The sequence below is a fragment of the Miscanthus floridulus genome, chromosome 3 (assembly GCF_019320115.1).
Source record: "Miscanthus floridulus cultivar M001 chromosome 3, ASM1932011v1, whole genome shotgun sequence".
NCBI classification, from domain to species: Eukaryota; Viridiplantae; Streptophyta; class Magnoliopsida; order Poales; family Poaceae; genus Miscanthus; species Miscanthus floridulus.
The window spans coordinates 29843207-29866434 of record NC_089582.1 but is presented as its reverse complement, the minus strand read 5'-3'; the positions used below and the strand labels follow the sequence as shown (position 1 = coordinate 29866434).

Sequence of the window (23228 nt, the reverse complement as noted above, 5' to 3'; positions counted from 1 at the left end):
CTAGCCACCGTGAAGCTATGTGCATTTCTCAATGCAATTTCTCAGAAGGCAATCAATCCAGTGGAACTAGCTACTCTACAGAACGATGTGGTTCAATGTCTTGTCAGCTTTGAGTTGGTGTTCCCTCCATCCTTCTTTAATATCATGACACACATCCTAGTTCATTTGGTGAAGGAGATTAGTATTCTTGGACCTGTGTTCTTACATAACATGTTCCCCTTCGAGAGGTTTATGGGAGTCTTGAAGAAATATGTGAAAGTCCGTTCTAAGCCTGAAGGAAGCATCGCCCAGGGCTATGGAACAGAGGAGGTCATTGAGTTCTGTGTTGACTTTATTCCTGACATTGCTCCGATTGGCGTTCCCGAATCACGACATGAGGGGAGACTCAGTGGTAAAGGAACTTTAGGGAAGAAAACATATATTGGCATGGAAGACGATTATTTCAATAAAGCACACTACACAGTTCTTCAGAACTCGTCATTGGTGCATCCGTACATCGAGATACATAAGGAGTTCTTACGATCCAAGTTTCCAGGGAAGACTGAAGCTTGGATTAGGCGTCAGCACATGAAAAGTTTCAGTGGTTGGTTGCGAAAAGAATGTCAAGGCGATGACAATATTGATGAGCAACTGTATTTGTTGGCTAGGCAGCCATCGTGGCATATCCTCACGTACCAAGGGTACGAGATAAATGGGAATACATTTTACACAGTTGCCCAAGATAAAAGGAGCACCAATCAAAATAGTGGTGTTCGCATAGATGGCACAGATCCAAATGGGAATATACAAACATATTATGGCCGCATAGAAGAGATATGGGAACTAGACTACGCACCTAATTTTAAAGTCCCTTTGTTCCGGTGTCAATGGGTGAAGCTGACCGGAGGAGGGGTAACAGTCGACAAAGAGTATGGAATGACAACAGTGGACCTCAACAATATTGGATACAAAGAGGAACCATTCGTCCTTGCTGCCGATGTGAGTCAGGTGTTCTATGTGAAAGACATGTCTACAAAATCAAAGAGAGGAAAAAACGAAGACATCAACTCAATGATCAATGAGCCAAAGCGCCACATAATTCTTTCTGGGAAAATAAATATAGTAGGAATTGAAGACAAGTCAGACATGTCCGAAGATTACGAAAGAAATGTCCGAATTCCACCCTTCATAGTGAAGAAAGATCCAAGCATCATGTTAAATGATGAAGACACTCCATGGTTACGACAAGATCATAACCAAGGGTCATACGTCAAGAAGAAATTCACTGTTGTGCCCGCATGATACAACGATGCATGTTTAATATATTATGTTTTAGAGACGGATATTATGTAATATGTTTTCGGAACCCTAGATTGTCTAAAATTGAAAAGTTTTGAATACCAAGTTTGTTCATATCATCAATATCTACAATCCTTATATAGACCATTTTTTCATTTGAGAAAGCTTGAATAAAATGTAGTTCAATTTTCACAAGTGTGTGACATAGTTTTAGAAAGTCTATAAGAGATAAGGAAAATTGTGACTAGTGTTTGATAAAAATTTCTCAAATGGGAAAATGATCTATGTAACAATTGTAGATCTTGCTGAGATGATCAAACTTGGTATTCAGAGTTTTTTCATCTGAGGTCATTTAGTGTCTCATTTGAGCAAGTTTGACCAAGTCAAATTTGGTCAAATGAAAAAACAACACTTTGACCCTAGTATTATGGACTCTAAATGACTTCGAATTGAAAAGTTTTGAATACTAAGTTTGTTAAACTCAAAAAGATCTACAATTGTTGTTTTGGTCAACTTTCCATTTGAGAAAGTTTGGACGGTTCAAATTTATGATTTTTAAATTTCGACGCCTACAAACTAGTTTTCGGAACCCTAGATTGTCTAAAATTGAAAAGTTTTGAATACCAAGTTTGTTCATATCATCAATATCTACAATCCTTATATAGACCATTTTTTCATTTGAAAAAGCTTGAACAAAATGTAGTTCAATTTTCACAAGTGTGTGACATAGTTTTAGAAAGTCTATAAGAGATAAGGAAAATTGTGACTAGTGTTTGATAAAAATTTCTCAAATGGGAAAATGATCTATGTAACAATTGTAGATCTTGCTGAGATGATCAAACTTGGTATTCAGAGTTTTTTCATCTGAGGTCATTTAGTGTCTCATTTGAGCAAGTTTGACCAAGTCAAATTTGGTCAAATGAAAAAACAACACTTTGACCCTAGTATTATGGACTCTAAATGACTTCGAATTGAAAAGTTTTGAATACCAAGTTTGTTAAACTCAAAAAGATCTACAATTGTTGTTTTGGTCAACTTTCCATTTGAGAAAGTTTGGACGGTTCAAATTTATGATTTTTAAATTTTGACGCCTACAAACTAGTTTTCGGAACCCTAGATTGTCTAAAATTGAAAAGTTTTGAATACCAAGTTTGTTCATATCATCAATATCTACAATCCTTATATAGACCATTTTTTCATTTGAGAAAGCTTGAACAAAATGTAGTTCAATTTTCACAAGTGTGTGACATAGTTTTAGAAGTCTATAAGAGATAAGGAAAATTGTGACTAGTGTTTGATAAAAATTTCTCAAATGGGAAAATGATCTATGTAACAATTGTAGATCTTGCTGAGATGATCAAACTTGGTATTCAGAGTTTTTTCATCTGAGGTCATTTAGTGTCTCATTTGAGCAAGTTTGACCAAGTCAAATTTGGTCAAATGAAAAAACAACACTTTGACCCTAGTATTATGGACTCTAAATGACTTCGAATTGAAAAGTTTTGAATACCAAGTTTGTTAAACTCAAAAAGATCTACAATTGTTGTTTTGGTCAACTTTCCATTTGAGAAAGTTTGGACGGTTCAAATTTATGATTTTTAAATTTTGACGCCTACAAACTAGTTTTCGGAACCCTAGATTGTCTAAAATTGAAAAGTTTTGAATACCAAGTTTGTTCATATCATCAATATCTACAATCCTTATATAGACCATTTTTTCATTTGAGAAAGCTTGAACAAAATGTAGTTCAATTTTCACAAGTGTGTGACATAGTTTTAGAAGTCTATAAGAGATAAGGAAAATTGTGACTAGTGTTTGATAAAAATTTCTCAAATGGGAAAATGATCTATGTAACAATTGTAGATCTTGCTGAGATGATCAAACTTGGTATTCAGAGTTTTTTCATCTGAGGTCATTTAGTGTCTCATTTGAGCAAGTTTGACCAAGTCAAATTTGGTCAAATGAAAAAACAACACTTTGTCCCTAGTATTATGGACTCTAAATGACTTCGAATTGAAAAGTTTTGAATACCAAGTTTGTTAATTTTGGTCGAATTGAAAAAACAACAATCCTTATATAGGCCATTTTTTCATTTGAAAAAGTTGTACAACAAAAAATACTATATTTTCTTTATTTTTATAGGTTTAACAAAAATTTCCTGTCAATTTTGGTCAAAAACCGAAAAAAATTGAAACATTGACGTTACAATAATGTGATAATAAATTTCCTATCGAATAATATTAGTTTTATTAATTTTAAGTTACAAATATATTTTTGCATTAACAAAATACTTAGTATTAGTAACATTTATATTCTATATTCATAAAAGAAATTAAAAACTTTAGGTTACAAAATTTTCCTATTTACAATAAATAATTAGTTAATCAATAGTATTTTTTAAAATAAATATTGCAAAGTATTGAAGTTGATATGGAATTAATTGTTTAACCTAGTATTAAACAAAATCAAAACCCCAGGCCAATTACGCTGGCGGGTTGCCAAAACTTTTAGGCCTTCAGTCCCGGCCCAGACTAAGAACCGGGACTAAAGGGTGGGCGGCAATTTCGTTGCGCGCCCAAAAATACCTTTAGTCCCGGCTGGTCAAACCAACCGGGACTAAAAGCCTTTAGTCCCGGCTTGTAAGGCGAGCCGGGACTAAAGGGTTGGGCCTTTAGTCCCGGCTGGTAATACCAGCCGGGACTAAAGGGTTTTTAGTCCCGGTTGGTGTTACTAGCCGGGACTAAAGGGTCCCGGCCTATATATATCGAACGTCTGTTCTGTTCATCTTCGATCTCGTCTCGGCCGCGCCATCCGCCGTCGTCGAGCTCGTCCTGCCGCGCCGCCGTCGTCGTCTACCCCCACCCGGCCGCGCCATTCTCCCGGCCCGCATCGCGCCGCATCCCGTCTCCGCCGCTGCACCCGATCCCACCCTCCGTCGCCGAGGCTTCCCGCACGCCCACCGCCGTCGAACTCGATCTCTACTGCGCTCTCGATCGGCTGCCGTCGTCGAGCCTCGCCCGTCCGGCCTCGTCTACCGTCGTCGAGCCCCGCCCGCCCGGCCTCGTCGTCGAACTCGCCCGCCCGCCCGGCCTCACTGCCGTCGTCGATCGATTATAATGTTGGATTTTTCATTGTTTTTTTAGATAATACTAATAAACAATATTTAGTAGTTATTTAGTTTTTTAGTTAGTTTTTTAGATAGTTTTTGATATATGTTAGTTAGATTTTTTAGTTAGTTAGATTTATTAGATAATTGATATATGTTAGTTAGATTTTTAGTTAGTTAGATTTATTAGATAATTGATATATGTTAGTTAGATTGTTAGGTGATATATGTTAGTTTTTTAGGTAATTTTTTAGTTAGTTAGATTTTTTAAAATGTATTATCTATTACTAGTTTATCTAATTTCATGTTGGATTTATTTAATTGGATTTAGTAATTATATATTCTATCTCTTATATATATCTAGAGAGAGATTCTATATGGTATACATATGTACTTAATTATTTCTATATGTATATATACATGTACTTATTTTCATGTGTTGAGAGAGAGAGAAAATTGTATGTAGAGAGACATTCAATGTGTTATCACATGCATATCTAGAGATATAGACATATGCACTTATTTCTATGTGTTGAGAGAGAGAGAAAATATATTGTATCATTCTATGTGTATATATATACATGTACTTATTTCCATGTTTTTGGATCGAAAGTGTTTTTGATTCGATTCCAAAGCCTATACCTTATTATTGTTTATCCTTATGAAATATTATGTGTTATTATATTTAATTGGATTTAGTAATTCTATATGTGTTATCACATGTACTTATGTTATGTACCATAATAATTCTATCTATGTGTTATCTTGAAGATACAAATGGCTGCTCCGGATGATAACTTGAGTGATGACATAATGGCGGATATTATCAACGCCGGCACCAATGTGGATGTAGATGACACGAGTCAGTACTTTGCTGATTATGAGGATATCCTGAATATGCCGGTGGTTGAAGATCAACAAATTGTCGCGCAAGAAAATACTAGCGAGGTATATTCGATTATCTATCATCTCTTATAGATGCATGCGTACGTATATTTGTTGTTAATCGTTGTGTTTCTACTCATGTAGCCGGTCTCTGGATCTACATCAACCACCGACAAAAGTAGGAAAGTCCGAGGGCCAAAAAAGCCATTAGAGGGCCGTTTCATAATATCAGAATTCGACACCGACACCGGCAAACCATTGGGACCACATGCTCAGACATATGTCAATCAATGTGGGTTCATTGTAAGGGATAGGATCCCAGTTAGTGCTCGTGAATGGAAGCAGAAGATATCCGCTCCTAATGTTAGTTTTGTATCTGATCGTGATAAGAACCTAGCTTGGAGAGATATCACTCAGCATTTCACATTACAAGCAGATGATGCTTTGAAGGAGCTAGTGAGGGATTGGACAATGAAGAAGATGGCAACATTGTTCCAGAGTTGGAAGAAGACATTGTATAAAAAGTTTATCTTGAAGAATGCTACGCCGAATTTCAATGCTAAGGCGTTTGTCAAGTTGGAGTCCCATTGGGATGCCTTCGTAGAATACAAGACATCTCAAGACAGTGAGGAACGTGTGATGAGGAATCGGCAGAATGCCCGACAGAAGCAATACCATCATCGCATGGGATCAGGTGGTTATAGGAGTGCTATTCCCAAGTGGCAGAACCTAGAAGCAGAGATTACTGCCAAGGGAATCATACCTGAAACAATAGAAAAGAACTGGCCTCAACGCGCGAAGAATTGGTTCTACGCTCATGGGGGAAGCCTAGACCCAGACACTGGCAAGCTAATTTTCGGCAAAAAAATTGAGAGAGCAACACAGAGACTAGCTCGTGCTAGGGAAGAAGCTGATAGTGGTGTTTTCAAGCCCAACAGAGAGAAGGATGAATTGACATATGCCCTAGAGAATCCCGAACACGGTGGTCGAACAAGAGGCTATGGGGCGGTTCCGTGGCTACACGCATTCCCAGCAGACAAGGATACCTACAGAAGCCGCCAGAGAAAGAAGGATGAGGAGGCAGAACGAATTCGTGCATTGGAGCAATTTGTTGATGAGTCACGACAAGCATTGCTTGAATCACGTGAACGAGAAAAATCTCTTGAGGCAAGAATGCAGGAGGAGATCAAGAGGCAAGTGCAGCTAGCAATGAGTCAAATGCAATCGCAATCAACGCCGGGAGTCACCATTAGCCCCGTTGGTCAGATGAAAAGCAGTTGTGCTTCTACGGAGCTGCCAGTTATTCAAGACGACGCTGGGTTGCGCTTCCCTGTTGATGACATTACCGAGCCTCTAACAAAATGTGAGCTGCACATTCCAGATGGTAATGCATCAATCATGGTGGCTGTCGGGGTTGTATCTCCAATAGACCGAACGAAGACACCAAGAATCCATGGATCAGTTATTCAACCTGGATATGCTAGCGTCTCGGTCGATAGAGTGCTCAAAGGTTACAGCAATGTTCCTCTTGACATTGAAGGTGGTGATGGGGAGAAGACACTAGGAGAAACAGAGAAGACATTTATTCAATGGCGCAAACGCTTCATCATCATTCCTGGGGCGCCACCGCTTCCCCTACCTCACCCTAGGTACGAATGAAAGTGAATGAAATATTATTTTCCATTAATTTTCTATTGGCTTCAAAAATAATTGACACACAAATTGTTTTTATAGCAGGGTCTCTCCCCAGCCTAGCCTAATCATTCATTCCCCATCTCATCACAGCGTCGCGGGGGGCGAGACGACTTCATCCCCACGGCGATCGCCAACTCCTACACCGGCCCCATCGCCTCCACAACGATCTCCAACTCCTACACCGGCCCCATCGCCTCCACAACGATCTCCAACTCCTACACCGGCCCCACCGCCTCCACAACGATCTCCAACGTCTCCATGCCGGTCTCCACCAACACTGGCCTCATCGCCTCCACGCCGATCTCCAACACCGCCCCCACCCCCTCCACAGCGACGCACTACAAAGACGTCTAAGGTCCCGGCGGCAAAGAAGACCCCAAGAAAAAGAGTTATTTCTCAAGAAATACTTCCTGAAAAGACTGATGAGCAAATAGCAGCTGAAGAAGACAAAAAAGTAAAAGATTTTTTTATAGATATCAAAAACAAGAGTCAAGCAAAGCTTAAGGAGAAGCCGTACTTTTACATACCACGAGATGTGCTGAGGCAGAAGGTCGATGCTCACAAGAAAAAGTTGATTGAACTTCGTAAGCCTTCGCCACTATCAGACTATGACCGCTCCCTCGTGAAGTCACATGATGCAGATAAGAAAAGGAAAAGAGCATCAGGGAAGGATGTCCCACAGCTCGGACAACAGAAGCAACCAATGCAAAATCTTGTTGTTGCTAATGAATATGGTTCCAACATAGAAGTCTATCGACCAGACAACTCTGGAGAAGTGTCGGTTCAAGCCCTTAATGCTTTTTTTAAAGATACTGGTTTAACCTTGGATCAATTGACGGGCAAAGCTCCAATCCAGAACCTGGAAGTTGATACCTGGAAGACTTATAAATATGGCAAAAGTCTGTACAACCCTGCGGCTCTGAATGAATTGGGTACGCAAATGTACTTGCTCAACAAGTGGTACATGCAGGCGTGTGGCAGGGGTGAGCAGTAGATCTTTGTCAGATTTAGAGACCATCATTACTTCCGTGGCGATGACATCTTACATATTAGTTTCGAAGAATTGCATCAACTATTCCACTTGGACGCTCTGGACAAATCAATCATGAGCTCCTTTTGTTTGTAAGTGATTCTTACTTTTATTTAATAAACTCACTTCCATGCGTACGTGTATATAATTATCCTCACATGTAACTTATATTTATATATAGATTCCAGATGTCAGAGCTCCAAAGAATACAAGACACCAGTGTTGGCTTCATTGATCCTTATATCGTATTCAAAACCGATATTATTGTCAAGGACCACTGGGTATCTGAAGCACAGAGGAATATCATGAAGTTCTTCGTGAAGCAGCACGACAAGACAACAATACTTTTCCCGTACAACTTTGAGTAAGTGTTAATAATAATGTAGTCTACACATTTTATGTAATATCAATACAACTTATATGCATGTACGTGTGTGTATAAACCAATGCAGTTTTCACTGGATACTCATTGTCATTGAGTTAAACTCAAGTCGGTTACTAATCTTTGACTCGTTGAGAAAAGAACGGGCACTATACCAAGATATGATAGATATTATCCAGGGGTAATTTCGATCTCTCGCGCACAACTATTATTGAATAGACTTTGCCATAATTTATTAACGATCGTACATTATTGGTCGCACAGGGTTTGGAAAGAGTTTATTCGGCAACATCGCAAAGATTGCAAGGCACCACTTAATGTAGTTGAAATACCAGTAAGTTGTACTATATACACTTCCCCACGTGTTTAATTACTATATCGTACTTCAATTTACGTGTGAGATGATGAGAATAATCTTCTTCTCGTACAGTGGTGTTTGCGGCAGGAACCAGGTAATAACTTGTGTGGATACTACGTTTGTGAATTTATCACTGCGCACATAAGAAGAACTCCTGAAGATGTCCTCAGAGTACGTATATATCAATATTTATTTATTTTTAAAAGAATATATATACATATATGTGTATTAATACTTTTCCTTTTATTTCAAATGCAAGACTGAATGGTTGAAACGAAGGGTCATGCAAAAAGACCATCTGAAAGCAGTTCAAGAGTCAATAGCAGGATATCTTCTAGAAAAAGTGCTAAATCCCAACGGCGAGTTCTACTTTGATCTTAAGGAATAAATGATGTAAATTAAATGTTTATTGATATCGTTATTTTCGAGAACAAGATTATGAAAGTGTTGTATATACACATATATATATATATATATATATATCTATAATATATATAGTTTCATACTTTATTCGAATATAATAATGCTCAAGATGAGAATTAGATGTAATTATATGCATGCGTGTATTTATATTAGCAACGTAGAATACGTACATAAAAACATATTATATATTAAACAAATACGTGTAACTGAACTGAAAACAAATTAAACAAAAAAAAAAAGAAAAAGAAAAGGAACCGTTAGTCCCGGTTGGGGTTACCAACCGGGACTAAAGGGTGAACCATTAGTCCCGGTTGGTAACCCCAACCGGGACTAAAGGGTGCGCCAGGTTCGCTCGGCTGGAGGTCCTTTAGTCCCGGTTGGTGTTACCAACCGGGACTAAAGGTCCCTCTTTAATCCCGGCTCGATGACCCGGGACTGAAGGTTCCACCTTTAGTCCCGGGATCGTTGTCCCGGCGCGGTAACCGGGACTAAAGGCTGTTACCGCCCGGGACAACAGGTCCATTCTGTAGTAGTGTTGGCACCAGGACCTCAAAAACAGAAATACACCCAAATTCATGGTCGCATAGCTAATCCCTCCTGTACCGCTAATGTGGCACGACCTCTACCCCCAAGCAACTCCATACGTGAACTCCTCCAGCTCCAGTCGTCAATCATCCTAACTTATGAGAAATCTGGAACCGATTCTTTCAATGAAACGGGAAGGAACCAATCATCCGAACCTCATAGGAAATCTGGAATTGGGTGGAATGTGCGGATTTTTTATTGCAAGGAAATGCCAAATCATATGCTTTTGGCCAAAGGAAAAATCAACGATCAAGTGGAAATGTGGCAGGTGTAACACTTTGCGGCCTTAACACAACGGTATTGAGTCTCTCCTTCATGAGGGGCTCGAGCCCGAGCCTAGGCTCAGGCCCAGAACCAAGCCGGTGACATGATCGGAAGGTACACCACAGTGTAGCGATTTTCGTAGGAATTTTGTGAATTTCGGTAATTTCAGGGATGGCCGAAAGAAAAATTAGAATTTTCGTGTTACACTAATACATGTGCTATATAACTCTAGACTCGGATTTTCTATTGTATATATGTTGCATATTGTACTACTCAATAGGTGTGTAGTCATAAAGCATTCTAATATTTTGTTTAGAAAAAATATACTTCATGTTTAAGTCTCTAAACAAATTTTGGCAAAATCTTGGCTGAATTTCATGAATTTCTGTGGTGGCCGAAAAAAATTCTTATACCAAAATTGAAATTCCCTTAGGGGATCCTTAGAATTGAATTCATTCTAATAATTAGAATTTAGAAATAAATAAATTAAGCTAATATGGTTCTATACGGAATATATGTGTATATTATTGTTAGTCATACAAGGGACGTACTTATATATTGTATTTCTACTGTAGGAAAGTGAGTTGAAGAACATGCTATAAGTTGGAGGGTAGAAACACAGCACGGTGATCTATAGAATCAATTTCCATCTCCCACTGTCGGTGACCAATACTAGGGTACCCAAAGAGGAAGGGCTAATGGTCATCAACATTAATTCATCTGAGCAGTCAAGAGCGCGACTATGGCTCCAACCGGCCCCAGGTGCGCGGGCTCCGCCTCGACCAACCTCTGGGGAGCCTCTGGGGGCGAGCTCCGCCTCGCCCGACACCGAGGCCGCGGGCTCCGCCTCGCCTGACCCTGAGGCCACGGGCTCCGCCTCGCCCGACCTCTGGGGGCAGGCTCCGCCTCGCCCGACCCCAAGGCCACGGGCTCCGCCTCGCCCGACCTCTGGGGGCAGGCTCCGCCTCGCCTGACCTCAAGGTCGCGGGCTCTGTCTCGCCCGACTCCGAGGCCGTGGGCTCCACCTCGCCCGACCCCTCGGGTGCGAGCTCCATCTCACCCAATGGGGTCCCATACCGCCGCCAACCACTCCAGTTCCAAGCGTATGGCCCTGGGTCAAAACTCTGACGCCAAAGAAGAGACCGGCACGCCCTGATATAACCCGTGGCCACGACGGGTCATAACTAGGGATTCACATCAGGAACATCGTCGGACATACCTGTGTTGTTCCCCCCGTACGGGCGCTGACAGCCGTGTTAGCTCACCGCGATGTCCGCTGCGACGGAATGGAACGCCATGACCGACAGACGACGCCTGTGCATGGTAGAATTTTTTAATTTTAACAATTTTTGAAAACTAATTTTAAATCTAACACTGTCTGTTTTTTTAAACTAACACTTTTGGCCGTGCCTATTGCCCTAGCGCGGTCAAATGCTTGTGCCGCACCATGCATGGTGGCGCGGCAGAGGGCTGACGTGGTGGCGACCGGAATCGCTGACCGATGACGTGGCAGGGTCTGCCGCGCCATCGACCTAGGCGCGGCAGAGCCGAATGAAACCCCGTGGCTAGTCCCGCCTGCCCGAGCAGCAAGCCCGCCTGGCCACCGCGCCCGCCGCCCGCCCGACGGTACCTGGACGGTTTAATCGGAACGCGTCGCGCCGATAGTGGGAGTTATTCTAAGTATTGCTTGACGTAAAATCAATAGTGGATTTGTTTCTGTCTTTTGTTGAATTTTTTCATGGCCGAATAGAGAATTTGATAAGCCAATGATATTTTTTCGTCTTTTATAATACGGTTAACCACCATGTTAACTAATCGATTACGAAAAATTGGATCAGATTGAAACGAATATTTTTTTGAGGGAACTTATTTATTTGGCTTTTTGGCTCCATATTGTAGGATCGGCGGCGATGCGACCATGGACCCCGGCTTCCTCGACCCCTCGCACAAGACGCCGGTCACCGGCGTCGAGATACCCCGGGGCTGCCGGTTTCCGAACTAGTTGCTACTTAATCTCGCATGCAGTGATGCCGTGACGCATTGAAACGAATATGAAGCAAATAAATGAAGTCCGTGCGTAAGTTGACAAGCTACCACATAACATTTTCATTGGTTTGACATAAGTTCGACATAACATAACCAACTAAGCCTGTAAGTTTTGGATGCCAATAATAGTTCGCCCTAACAAACTAAGACCCAGGAGTGTAAGGATCCCTCGGACGCCTCTGTCTCTTTGGATTTGTTGGCAACACATTGGGAGTATAGCCAACGTCGATGTGGTCGCATCGCCGGTGCGTATGGCTCGTACCCTGCAAGTATATGATATGCACGATTATTTAGAATTCTTTATGATCGTTAGTTCACGTAGCCTACGTATTTAAAGAAACTACCTTTGTTAGTACTTGTGAGGCTCCTTGGGTACCAAGTGGGGCACCACCTAGCTGAGACATGTCGATCTCGTCCTATGGCCAATCGTCCCACTGGTCGTGCTGTCTGCGGAAGCCCAGGGGGTCATCGTCGTCGTCGTCGTCGTCCTCAGTTGCAGGGTCCTTCCTAGCGCTATGATGTGGTGGTGTACGCACCGCGGAAGTGGCACCTATCACCGACTAAGAAGAGCTGGCTGGTGTCCTCAAAGAGGCTGAAGACGTGCCACCCGACCACGCCGGGAGTGACGGTTCCTCATAAGGAGTGTCCATGCAGCTCAGCTTCTGAGCTAGCTTCCTGTAGCTCTTCTTCACCTTCTGCATAAATAAACGTTAAAGTTAGTGTATTTCCCAAACGCATATACACTAAAGAAACATTTTCGGAACGGACTAGTTTATGTTTACCTCTACAAAAGCGGCGAGAATGCCTGGCCCCTGCCCTCTAGACTCATGAAGCCAGAACGCTGCTTCAATAGACATCCTTGACAATTGTGTCGCCTGGGTACAGAAACGCGGTTGGATAGTTTTAGTACACATACTTAATACCAAAAGGATAACAAATTGTACCATTCACGTATCTTTGAAGCGGGGCTCTCTGTAGCTGTGTGTCCTCTCTAATGGTAACGTCATACACATCTTTGACGACATCTTCCTCTGAGTCCTCGTCAATCGCCTCCCCAGTGTACGGGGGCTTGATATGTATCCTCGTAGACCTGTGAAGCCACCGCAGGTACTCGTCAAAGGTGTGCTGGTCGTGTGGAGGACCCGCATGGACCGGCTGCCGTTCCCTGGTCTCCCGCGTTGTGTGTCATGCGCCAATCCTTTGTCTTGTACCTCTTCCTACGGTCATACCTGCAACAAAACGATGTTAGTTGTACCACACACACCTCTAAATTATAGCTTTGTTATTAATCGATAACACACCCGTGCAATCCTTGGTTGGTGAAGTAAAGCGGTGGTGGGTAGCCTGTCATTCTTCCAAACTATCTACAGACCATGACGGGCAAGTGAATCTCGACCACGTGAAAGAAAATAAGAGGGACGTTGCAGCGATACTCCTCTGACTCATCCCTAGTGACAGGACTGAGATAGTACTAGAGCTCCGGAGCATCCCAAGGACACCAATGCACCTGAACATTTTGTAATTGAGTTAGGCTATGATATAGTGTAGATCGAACAAGACACAGGTATGATAGTAAAGAGAGCATAACCTGGTGCTGTGTCAGGACGTCGAGACCGTCCGTGTACTTCCTATACTTGCACCTCGCATTCCCTCTAACTAACTCTGATTCCGTCCAGATAAACAGAGTTGTAGGGAGTGTATCCTGCCCATTCAATTGCTGCATTGAACACAATAATGAATTAGCCATTAATAAACTCATCATATGTAACCATATCGAAGAATATAATGAACCAAAATACTTACCGGTAAACTAGTACTAAGGGGCCTCCCAACGGGCCATCGTTCTCAACACTAAACCTGGAGTAGGTACGAGCAACCTCCAAGGTTCGCATACCCTGAGGTGCGACGGCAGGCAACACATAGCTGTCGATATGTCCATGCCAGGACTGCGCTGCCCTAGCTGTACGCCGCTATGTTCTCCCACGGCTGACGTAGTATGTTAAGGAAGATCTAGCTGATGGTGTTGCCCGAGGCGTTTGGGAAGAGGAAAGCACCAAGAAAGTGCTAGAGCCACACTCGAGCGAACCTGTCGATCTGAGCCTCCTCAGCCTGTGGGTCAATCAAAGCGCTCCGTGATCCAGGACGACAAAACACCTGAAGTTTTCCTAAAATTTACCAAAGAAAATGAGACCCGATGGCTACAGGAAAGCAATGCAAGTATTAAATAGGCTTCAATTTCTCACTTATTTTTCTTGGAAGCCTCGTCGTCTGGTGGAAGAAAGCCAGTAAACTGAGCCACCAACTCCCTCCAATGATCGTTGTCAACTATCCCTGTCACTAGAAGTCCCCCTAACCGAAGGCCAAAAATAGTCTTCACGTCCTGCATGGTCAAGGTCATCTCGCCACAAGGTAGGTGGAACGTGTGGGTCTCAGGCCTCCACCTGTTATAAGAATAGAACAGATGTTAGTTGCCTCAAATTTGTTGCAAGAAAGTTTACGTACAAAGAATGCACTCGCACTTGTCTACAGCTGTAGTAAGTAGTGCTAGGTCAAGGGGCGGAAGACCATGGTTGACAACACGAACAAGCTCGAGGAAGCCGGCACGCCGTATGTACGGCGCATAACACTCGTCCCACTGGTGCGCCCTGGTGTGCGTGCGGGGCCTCAAAGTAGGCAAGGCCACCTCTGCGTCGTTGTCACTCAAGATATGTGCTCGGTGCTGGTCGTCGTACTCCAACTCAAGAATGGGGTACAACCAGGGGCGGAGCTACAGGGTGGTCCCTGTGGGCCACGGACCACCCTACGCTCGGCCCAACCGAAGCCCATCCATGTAAGCTATATTGGAGAATTGATGTGTACGTCGCTTGGCCGCTGGCCGGTCTTCTGGAACTGCAACTCGTGAGAGACCGACGCCTGACGGTTCACGTATTCTCCTCCGTACGGCACGGGTGCGGCCATCGAGATCGGACCGAGAGCACAGGGAGCGGCGTGGCCACGCGGTCAGGAACCACCAGAACCGATTTTAATTTGGCCGGTGCAGCAGATCCAGCCCGAGCAGGCATCTTGGCCGGTGCTGGACGTCGGTAGATTTAGGTACGTTAGGTACATCAAAAACCTAAGATGAAGACTCAATTGCTAATTGCTATTTGCTAAGCCAAGGCAGATTTAGGTACTCACATTTCTCCTTTTTCTTTCAGCTTCTTTTTCTTTCAGCCAGGATCGAAGATTCGGAGGATCCACGTTTCTGCAATTGGCAAGCTAGGAACAACAAAAGTGCACAGGGTATGAGTATATAAAACTGATTTAATTTTAATTATATGTTTTTTACGGTATTGGATTATTGGTTTGGTAAATTGAAACGTCATATAATTCTCATGCAGATTTGTTAAAAATGAAGAGGAGTGGTGATATTGCCTCTCTTTTTCAGAAATATGAATCAAAGAAGAAGGCTTGTTCTCAATCTCCTTCTGTGGCTGCAGCTGTTCCAGAAGAGCAAATGGAAGAACAAGATCAAGATAGAGTGATTGAAGAAAATGTAACTCCAACTCCAATGTCTGAACAAGAAGATGGTCCAGATCAAGATAGAGTGATTGAAGAAAATGTAACTCCAACTCCAATGCCTCCAAATCCACCTCCAGTTGCCCAAAAAGAACCTATTTATGATATCAGTCGCCTTCCACTTGATCCGGGGGTAAGACAACCCATTGCAAATTATCCAGTCAATGATCAAGATGCAGTTCGACGATCATATATTATTAAAGGTCCATTCCAACCTTATGCACATCAATTTGAAAGTAGAAAAATTGGAAATAGGGATCGTCAATTCAATCCTATGTGGTTTTATAAATATCCATGGATTGAATACAGTGTCAAGAAGGAAGCAGCATTTTGCTTTGTGTGCTACTTGTTTGGAAAGGAGAAAAGTAAGAAATCTGCATTTGTTGAAGGTGGTTGGAGAAATTGGAATAGAAATGATGCACTTGATTTACATGTGGGAGGTGTAACAAGTGCTCACAACGCAGCTCAAGAAAGATATAACTTATTTATGACTCCCCATGGAGCAATTGATGATAAAATTGTGAAGGTGGATAATGAGGAGCGCCGTCTCTACAAGATTAGGTTGACTTATTCACTTAGATGTTTGAGATTTCTTTTGCAGCAAGGATTAGCATTCCATGGGCATGATGAAAGTGAAGAGTCTAGCAACAGAGGGAACTTCATTGAGCTTTTGAAGTGGCTTGCAGCAAATAATGAAGAGGTTAACAAGTTTGTTTTGAAGAATGCTCCAGGTAATTGCACATTAACTAGCCCAGACATACAAAAAGAAATTATTCAATGTTGTGCAATGGAGACTAGAGATCAAATCATTAAGGAAATTGGGGATGATCACTATACAATTTTAGCTGATGAGTCTAGTGATGTCTCTCATAAAGAACAACTAGCCCTTTGCTTGCGTTATGTTGATAAATCAGGAAGGCCATGTGAGCGGTTTCTTGGAATTGTTCATGTAGATGATACTACTTCTTCATCACTTAAGGAAGCAATTCAATCTTTACTAGTTAGTCATGGTTTGACTATAACTCAAATCCATGGTCAAGGCTATGATGGGGCTAGTAACATGAAAGGAGAGATTAAAGGGCTGAAAACCTTGATTATGAAAGAATCACCATCTGCTTATTATGTTCACTGTTTTGCACATCAACTCCAATTGGTTCTGGTTGTTGTTGCCAAAGACAATGATGATTGTGTGTGGTTTTTTGATCGAGTATCCCTCTTGCTAAATATTGTTGGTAGCTCTTGTAAGCGTCATGGCATGCTTCGACATCACCAATATGCCAATGTCATGAAAGCACTTGAGTGTGGTATACTAGAATCTGGAAGTGGGTTAAATCAAGAGATGGGGCTGCCTAGACCTGGTGACACTCGGTGGGGCTCTCATTATAAAACTGTGGTCAACATGATTTCTATGTATCCCACAATTCGCGATGTACTCATAGCTCTTGGACGAGATACTTCACAAAGGGGTGAATGGCCAAAAATACATACTATGGTTGGAGTGTTTGAGTCATTTGATTTCATTTTCAGTGCTCATTTGATGCTTGATATTCTTGGACATACAAATGAATTGTCTGAGTGTTTGCAAAGAAAAGACCAAGATATCCTTAATGCAATGTCACTTGTCCGTTTGGCAAAGAGTAAAATGCAACAAATGAGGTCTGAAGGGTGGGTTTCATTTTTTCAAAGGGTTACAATATTTTGCAACAAATATGGTATTCAAGTTCCTGGAATGGAACATAATTATGTGCCATATGGAAGATCAGCACGTTTTGCTCAGGACCAAACAAATGATGATCACTTCAGAAGAGAAGTATATATTGGAGTCATTGATAAAATTAGTCAAGAGCTTGACAGTCGCTTTGATGAGGTAAATATGGAGTTGCTTACTTGTATGGCTACTTTGAATCCAGCAGATTCCTTCGCTTCTTTTGATGCAAACAAGGTACATAGACTTGCTAAATTTTACCCTAATGATTTTTCAAGCTCTGACTTGCTAAGACTCGATCTGCAACTTGAAACTTTTATTGATGACATGAGGAAAGATGAAATGTTCAAAGGCCTAAACAATCTTGTTGACCTCTCAGTAAAACTTGTTGAAACAAAGAGGGATAAAGTTTATCATTGGGTCTATTTACTTATCAAATTGGTATTGCTTCTACCGGTGGCTACTGCAAGTGTTGAAAGAATATTTTCTGCAATGACCTTTATCAAGAATAAGTTGAGAAATAAGATGGGTGATAGCCTTCTCGATGATTGTCTAGTGACTTTTATTGAGCGGGATATGTTCTTACAATTGCGTGAAGAAGAAATCATCAACATTTTCATGGCTATTAGAAGGCGAAGGCCTGACAAGAAGAAGAAGAAGTAGTAGTGACATATTCTTCTTCAACTATTATAGGTATGTAATATTTCGATCAATTCTACGTTAAGAAAGCTACACTCGTCTATTTTATGAACTCTATATGTCCTTTTTCCCTTAATTGTATTTTGTAATTCATATACTTGTGTACTGACAAGTTAAATTTATAGCGGTTAAAAAAATTTAGACAATGGACCACCATAGCTACAAATCCTAGCTACGCCACTGGGTACAACGGGTGCTGCATGGGAGGGGCCATCATGTTACAAATTGATAAACTAACCGTTATAGTATTCAAATTAACATTATGTAGCATTGTAAAATTTGAACTACTTGTTATACAATACGAACACAATATGAAAGCACATGTATATATTCAAAGTAACATTAACAGACATATCACGCACTAGTAACATAAACAACTTCACTAGGAATATAAGCATTTGACGAAACTTCATGAAGTCATCAAAATTAACGTATCACGCACTAGTAAGTACCGACATTTATAAACTAGTATCTATACCCAAAATCCCTAACTAAATAACTAACTATAAACTAAATAATAAATACCTAATCAATCCCTAAACCTAAAATCCTAACTATACTAGAACACACAACCTCAAACCTAAAAACTACCTACGTAAATCACAAACAAATTCACTAACCTAACTATCCTAAATCACTAACTATCCTAAATTTAACAAACTATCATAAATTAATAACAATCATAAAACCCTAACTATCCTAAATTACTAACTATCCTAAATCACTAATTATCCTAAATCACTAATTATCCTCAAATAATAATAATCAAAATAACATGAAATCAAGAGGGAGGTACCTTTGGAGCATGTGGCCTTGACGCGCCGACGTTCGTGGCGTGGCCGGCGCGGGCGCTGCGCGGCGGGAGTGGCCGGGCGCGACATGGGTAGGCGCGGGCGTGGGCGCGGGCATGGGCGGGCGCTGGCGGTGGGAGCTGCGCGGTGGCGGGGCGCGTGCGGCTGGCAGCGGGCGATGCGCGGCAGCGGGCGAGTGGGCAGGTGTGCGTGCGTGCGGGCGGGCTCGCGCGCGATATTTATTTGGCCCTGCCGCGCCATGCTCCGTGGCGCGGCAGTGCCGCGCCAAGATCGGTGGCCCGGCAGAGCCCCGCCACGTCATCGGTCGTGATTCCGGTCGTCGCCATGTCAGCCCGCTGCCGCGCCACCATGCATGGCGCGGCACAGGCATTTGGCCGCGTCAGGGCAATAGGTATGGTCAAAGGTGTTAGTTTAAAAAAATAGGCGGTGTTAGATTTAAGATTAGTTTTCAAAAAGTGTTAAAATAAAAAAAATTCTGCATGGTACTAGTGACAGACAGGGCCACAACGTGGAGCTGTCCCTGTTGACATCTACAGAGTCAGCGGGACCCGCATGAAGGAGAAGAAGGACCCGGCGATCCTGAAGGACTTCTTCTCTCTCTCGTTCTCCTCTCTTCCTCCATTGTAACCCGTGCTTTCCCTTGACCAATAAAAAGGAAAGCAGGGCGTCCCATGAAGGGGACTCCAATCCGATCGAATGACCCCAAACCGATCAGAACACAAGAACAGGACACGAACACATGGCTGAGCAGCGACCGAGCTCTCGGCAGTCGTTCACTCTTTTCACCAGAGACTTGGGACCTGTCCCTCTTTCGCCCGTTTGTAACCTCTGCTATAAACTTTCAGTGCTAGTAACACAAGCAGCAGTGACGAACTGGACGTAGGGACATTCTGCCCGAACCAGTATAAACCTCGTGTCCTCTAAGCACACCATCCGAGCCAGACGCGTAATATTAGAAATTTACTCGTCGGTGGTGACGCGAAACACCGACACCCACCGTATGAATTTGAGATAGGCTTTTTTGTGAACTTGAAAAAGTTGTGGAATGTCAAATTCTAAGCCAAATATCCTAATTTATTAAATAGATTTCAATTCCTCCAAAATAAAAGGATCCAAACGACCCCTTATATATTTTCAGTAACATTACCTACCAGAAAATGGTATACTAATAATAGCGATCTTAATTTGTGTTTAGCAGTTACTAAAACACTCATCCAGTGTAGAATAACAAACATGAGGATTTCGGCCCCCAACACAGCAGAAGCACTTTGTGCATGGATGATTTTTTATTTGAGCACATTGTGCTCCTGTTCTTCGCATAATTGCTTCTTCAGCTGGAGCAGGAGCACCGACTTCATCTATGCCAATGGCTTCACCTATATATGTAAAAGGTAAAGGATAAGCCAGCCTTCTACCAACAAATGGCACCCGAGAATAATAGTAAAATATTTTAGCGACAGATTATTGTAGATAAGTATATGTTTGCATTATTTGAGTAATTTAACATATTTGATATATCGCCAATTCACCATGATAGATATACGGTATCATGATATAATTTCTTCTAAATTATCTACATCTACCTAAGCGCACATAGTTTTCACTTTACCCTTCCCCTGCGCATGAGCAGCAAAGTATCCCAGAAGAAGTAACGAGAAAAACACTAGTGCATCCACGCGCTTTGTGTACTTCTCCATGTCGCAAGGAAATTAAAGGAACTCACTCGCGATCCAAGAAGATCGAGTTTATACCTATATATGTTATGTAGCGGTATGCAATGCTGGCCTGATCTATGCAGTTACATATATAGAGGGGAAACCTAGTCACTGACAAGTACTGACCAAAGACATGCTACTCCAAAATTAGTAGTGATTAGTTCCTGCTACTTTTTATCACAAGTTTTAAATCCTTTCCTTTTACACAAAACTGCAAGTTATTTATCTCCAAAAGACCAGTCATGTATATATAATAATCCTTCTATAGTTAGAATTTATTTATTTTGAGCTATGTCTGTGACAAGATACCTGATGATATCCTGCTATTTTATGACAGGTTGGTCACTCGGCAACCGGTAGTCATTTACTTCCAACTCCCTATGTCGGTAATATAGTTCATTCTAGAAATTCTAAGACAGATCAAGAGAAAACACAGAAGAAGCATATGCTAACATGATTAATGATGATTGGTTGATAAATAAAAAAATATTTAATAAACAATTAGTTCCTGTCTCCTAGGATCCTTTATCTTTTAGTATAAACTTTGAATGTTAGAATACGCTATATTATAGGACGGATGGAGTACGTCCAAAAATAACAAATGTTTAGGTTTATCCTAAGTCAAGTCATTTTAAATTTGATCAAATTTATAGGAAGAACATTAATATTTATTACACCAAATATGTATAGTATAAAAATATATCTTGTGACAAATCTAATAATACTTATCTAGTATTATAAAGGATAAAATTAAAAACATAAGTTTGTTTTGGGACGGAGAGAGTATTTTCTACTACCTCCATTTCAAAATACAGTTAGTTTCAGGTTGTCCTAAGTTAAACTATTTTAACTTGGACCAAACTTTTAGAAAAAAAATTAACATTTGTGACACATACGTCGTGAGAATTTATTTTATAACCCATATAATGCTACTAATTTGGTTATAGATGTTGATATTTTCTTCTACTCCCTCTACCTTGAAATATAGGTTGTGTTTGGCCCAGGGACTAGGAAGGACAGGACCGGTACATTCTAGATTTTTGGGATGGAATGATCTCATATGTGTGTTTGGTTGAGGAGATGAGGTCGTCTGCTTGGTAGGAGGGACATGGACAAAGAGGAGTCATCAAAGTTTGGATTTGTTAGACATCCGTTAAACGGGACCTACATGTCATCCTCTCACTAGCTTCTTCCTTCTTCTACATAGTGACCCAGCCCGTCCACCACCGCACCCAACCCTAGTTGCACTGTCCGCCACGCCCCCGGCCCTAGCTGCCCCATCTGCCACGCCACCCCTAGGCCCCAGGCCCCAACTGCTGCTTCTACCCCCGTCCCCACCTAGTGTGCTCATAGCCGCTCACGCGAATCCTGGCCCGCTCGATGCACCCATGCCATGACCACCCACCTCGCGCGCTCATGCTAGGCTGAGCTCGCACGTTTGGGTGTCGAAGCATAGCTTGCCCAACCATGTTGCCCTGAGCTCGCCTGACCGCATTGGGGCTGTTGTCCATATACCAAAGTGCATATATAGAAAAACCTTTACACCAGACCACAAAAATGGAGAGATACACCACTACCGGAAACCGGCTATTTGCCGAGTGTTTTTATGTTTGCCGAGTGTATTCCCTCGGACACTTGGCAAACAAGCTCTTTGCCGAGTGCTGCGAAAAAAACAGTCGGTAAACAAACTCTTTGCCGAGCGCCGAAAAAAACACTCGGCAAAGAAGTAAGTTTGCCGAGTGTTTTTTTACACTCGGCAAAGAAGTAAGTTTGCCGAGTGTTTTTTTGGCACTCGGCAAAGAAATAAGTTTTTCAAAGTACATCGGAACAAATTTAGAAAAACACATTATGGAAAATGGGGAAGAGGATGGGAAAAAAGGTTTGCCGAGTGCTCCCAATCTGGCACTCGGCAAACATTGCTTTTTCGAGTGTCAGATCTAGGACACTCGACAAAGCTCCTATACTATAACTCACGTACCCCGCCGCCGCCCCCCACACCGCCGCCGCCCCTCCCCTCCCTCCCTCTCCCTGCCCCTGCCGCTGGCTCCCGACGCCGGCCCCCTCCCTCCCTCACCCGGCCCCCTTGCCGTCGGCTGTCTCGCTCGCCGCCGCCACTCTCTCCCGATCCCTGAGGCGAGCCAGGTTGGCCATGGTGTTCAACAAGATCTAGGTTGCCAACCCCGTGGTTGAGATGGACGGTAAGCGAGATCCCTGTCCTATCCTGTCCTGTTCTATCCCACCTCAACAGATCTGCTGCGTTCCGTCGTTGCCTTGTGTCGCGTCCTCTGTTCCGATCGCAGCAGCTCTAGCTGTGGGTTTAGTAGAAGCGTCACAGGAGATCTCGTAGATCTACTAGACGACACTACGTTAGAATAGTTCTTCACTGACGGTTCAAAATGCCCCATCACTACCGGATTTTGAACCGGCACAACCATACCGGTAGGGATGAGGGTAAGCTATCACTGTCGGTTCCTACAAATCGGCAGTGTTCTTCAACTTCACTGCCGATTCTTTACACAATCGGCAGAGTTCAGTTCCACCAACACTGCCGATTCATAAGACCACCCGGTAGAGTTCAGTTCCACCAACACTGTCGGTTTGTGTTTCAACCGGCAGTGTTGTGGTAAGAATCACTGCCGGTTTGTGATAAGAACCGGTAGTGATGGCTAAGCCAACGTTGCCGGCCT

The 23228-nt window shown here is 42.4% G+C and overlaps 1 protein-coding gene and 1 pseudogene across 1 annotated transcript; one reads left to right on the top strand and one right to left on the bottom strand.

Annotated features, from left to right (window-relative positions):
* The first annotated feature begins 15443 nt into the window (after positions 1 to 15443).
* LOC136543423 (uncharacterized) lies at positions 15444 to 17978 on the top strand. Its single transcript, XM_066535877.1, has one exon. It carries the CDS (start codon positions 15444 to 15446, stop codon positions 17976 to 17978), a length of 2535 nt encoding a protein of 844 aa, XP_066391974.1.
* A 1972-nt stretch (positions 17979 to 19950) lies between these two features.
* On the bottom strand, positions 19951 to 20523 carry LOC136543422 (protein MATERNALLY EXPRESSED GENE 2-like; annotated as a pseudogene).
* Between the last annotated feature and the right edge of the window lie 2705 nt (positions 20524 to 23228).

Bases quoted from the DNA above. Each gene is read 5' to 3' on its own strand.
- LOC136543423 (XM_066535877.1), top strand. From the start codon at position 15,444: ATGAAGAGGAGTGGTGATATTGCCTCTCTTTTTCAGAAATATGAATCA.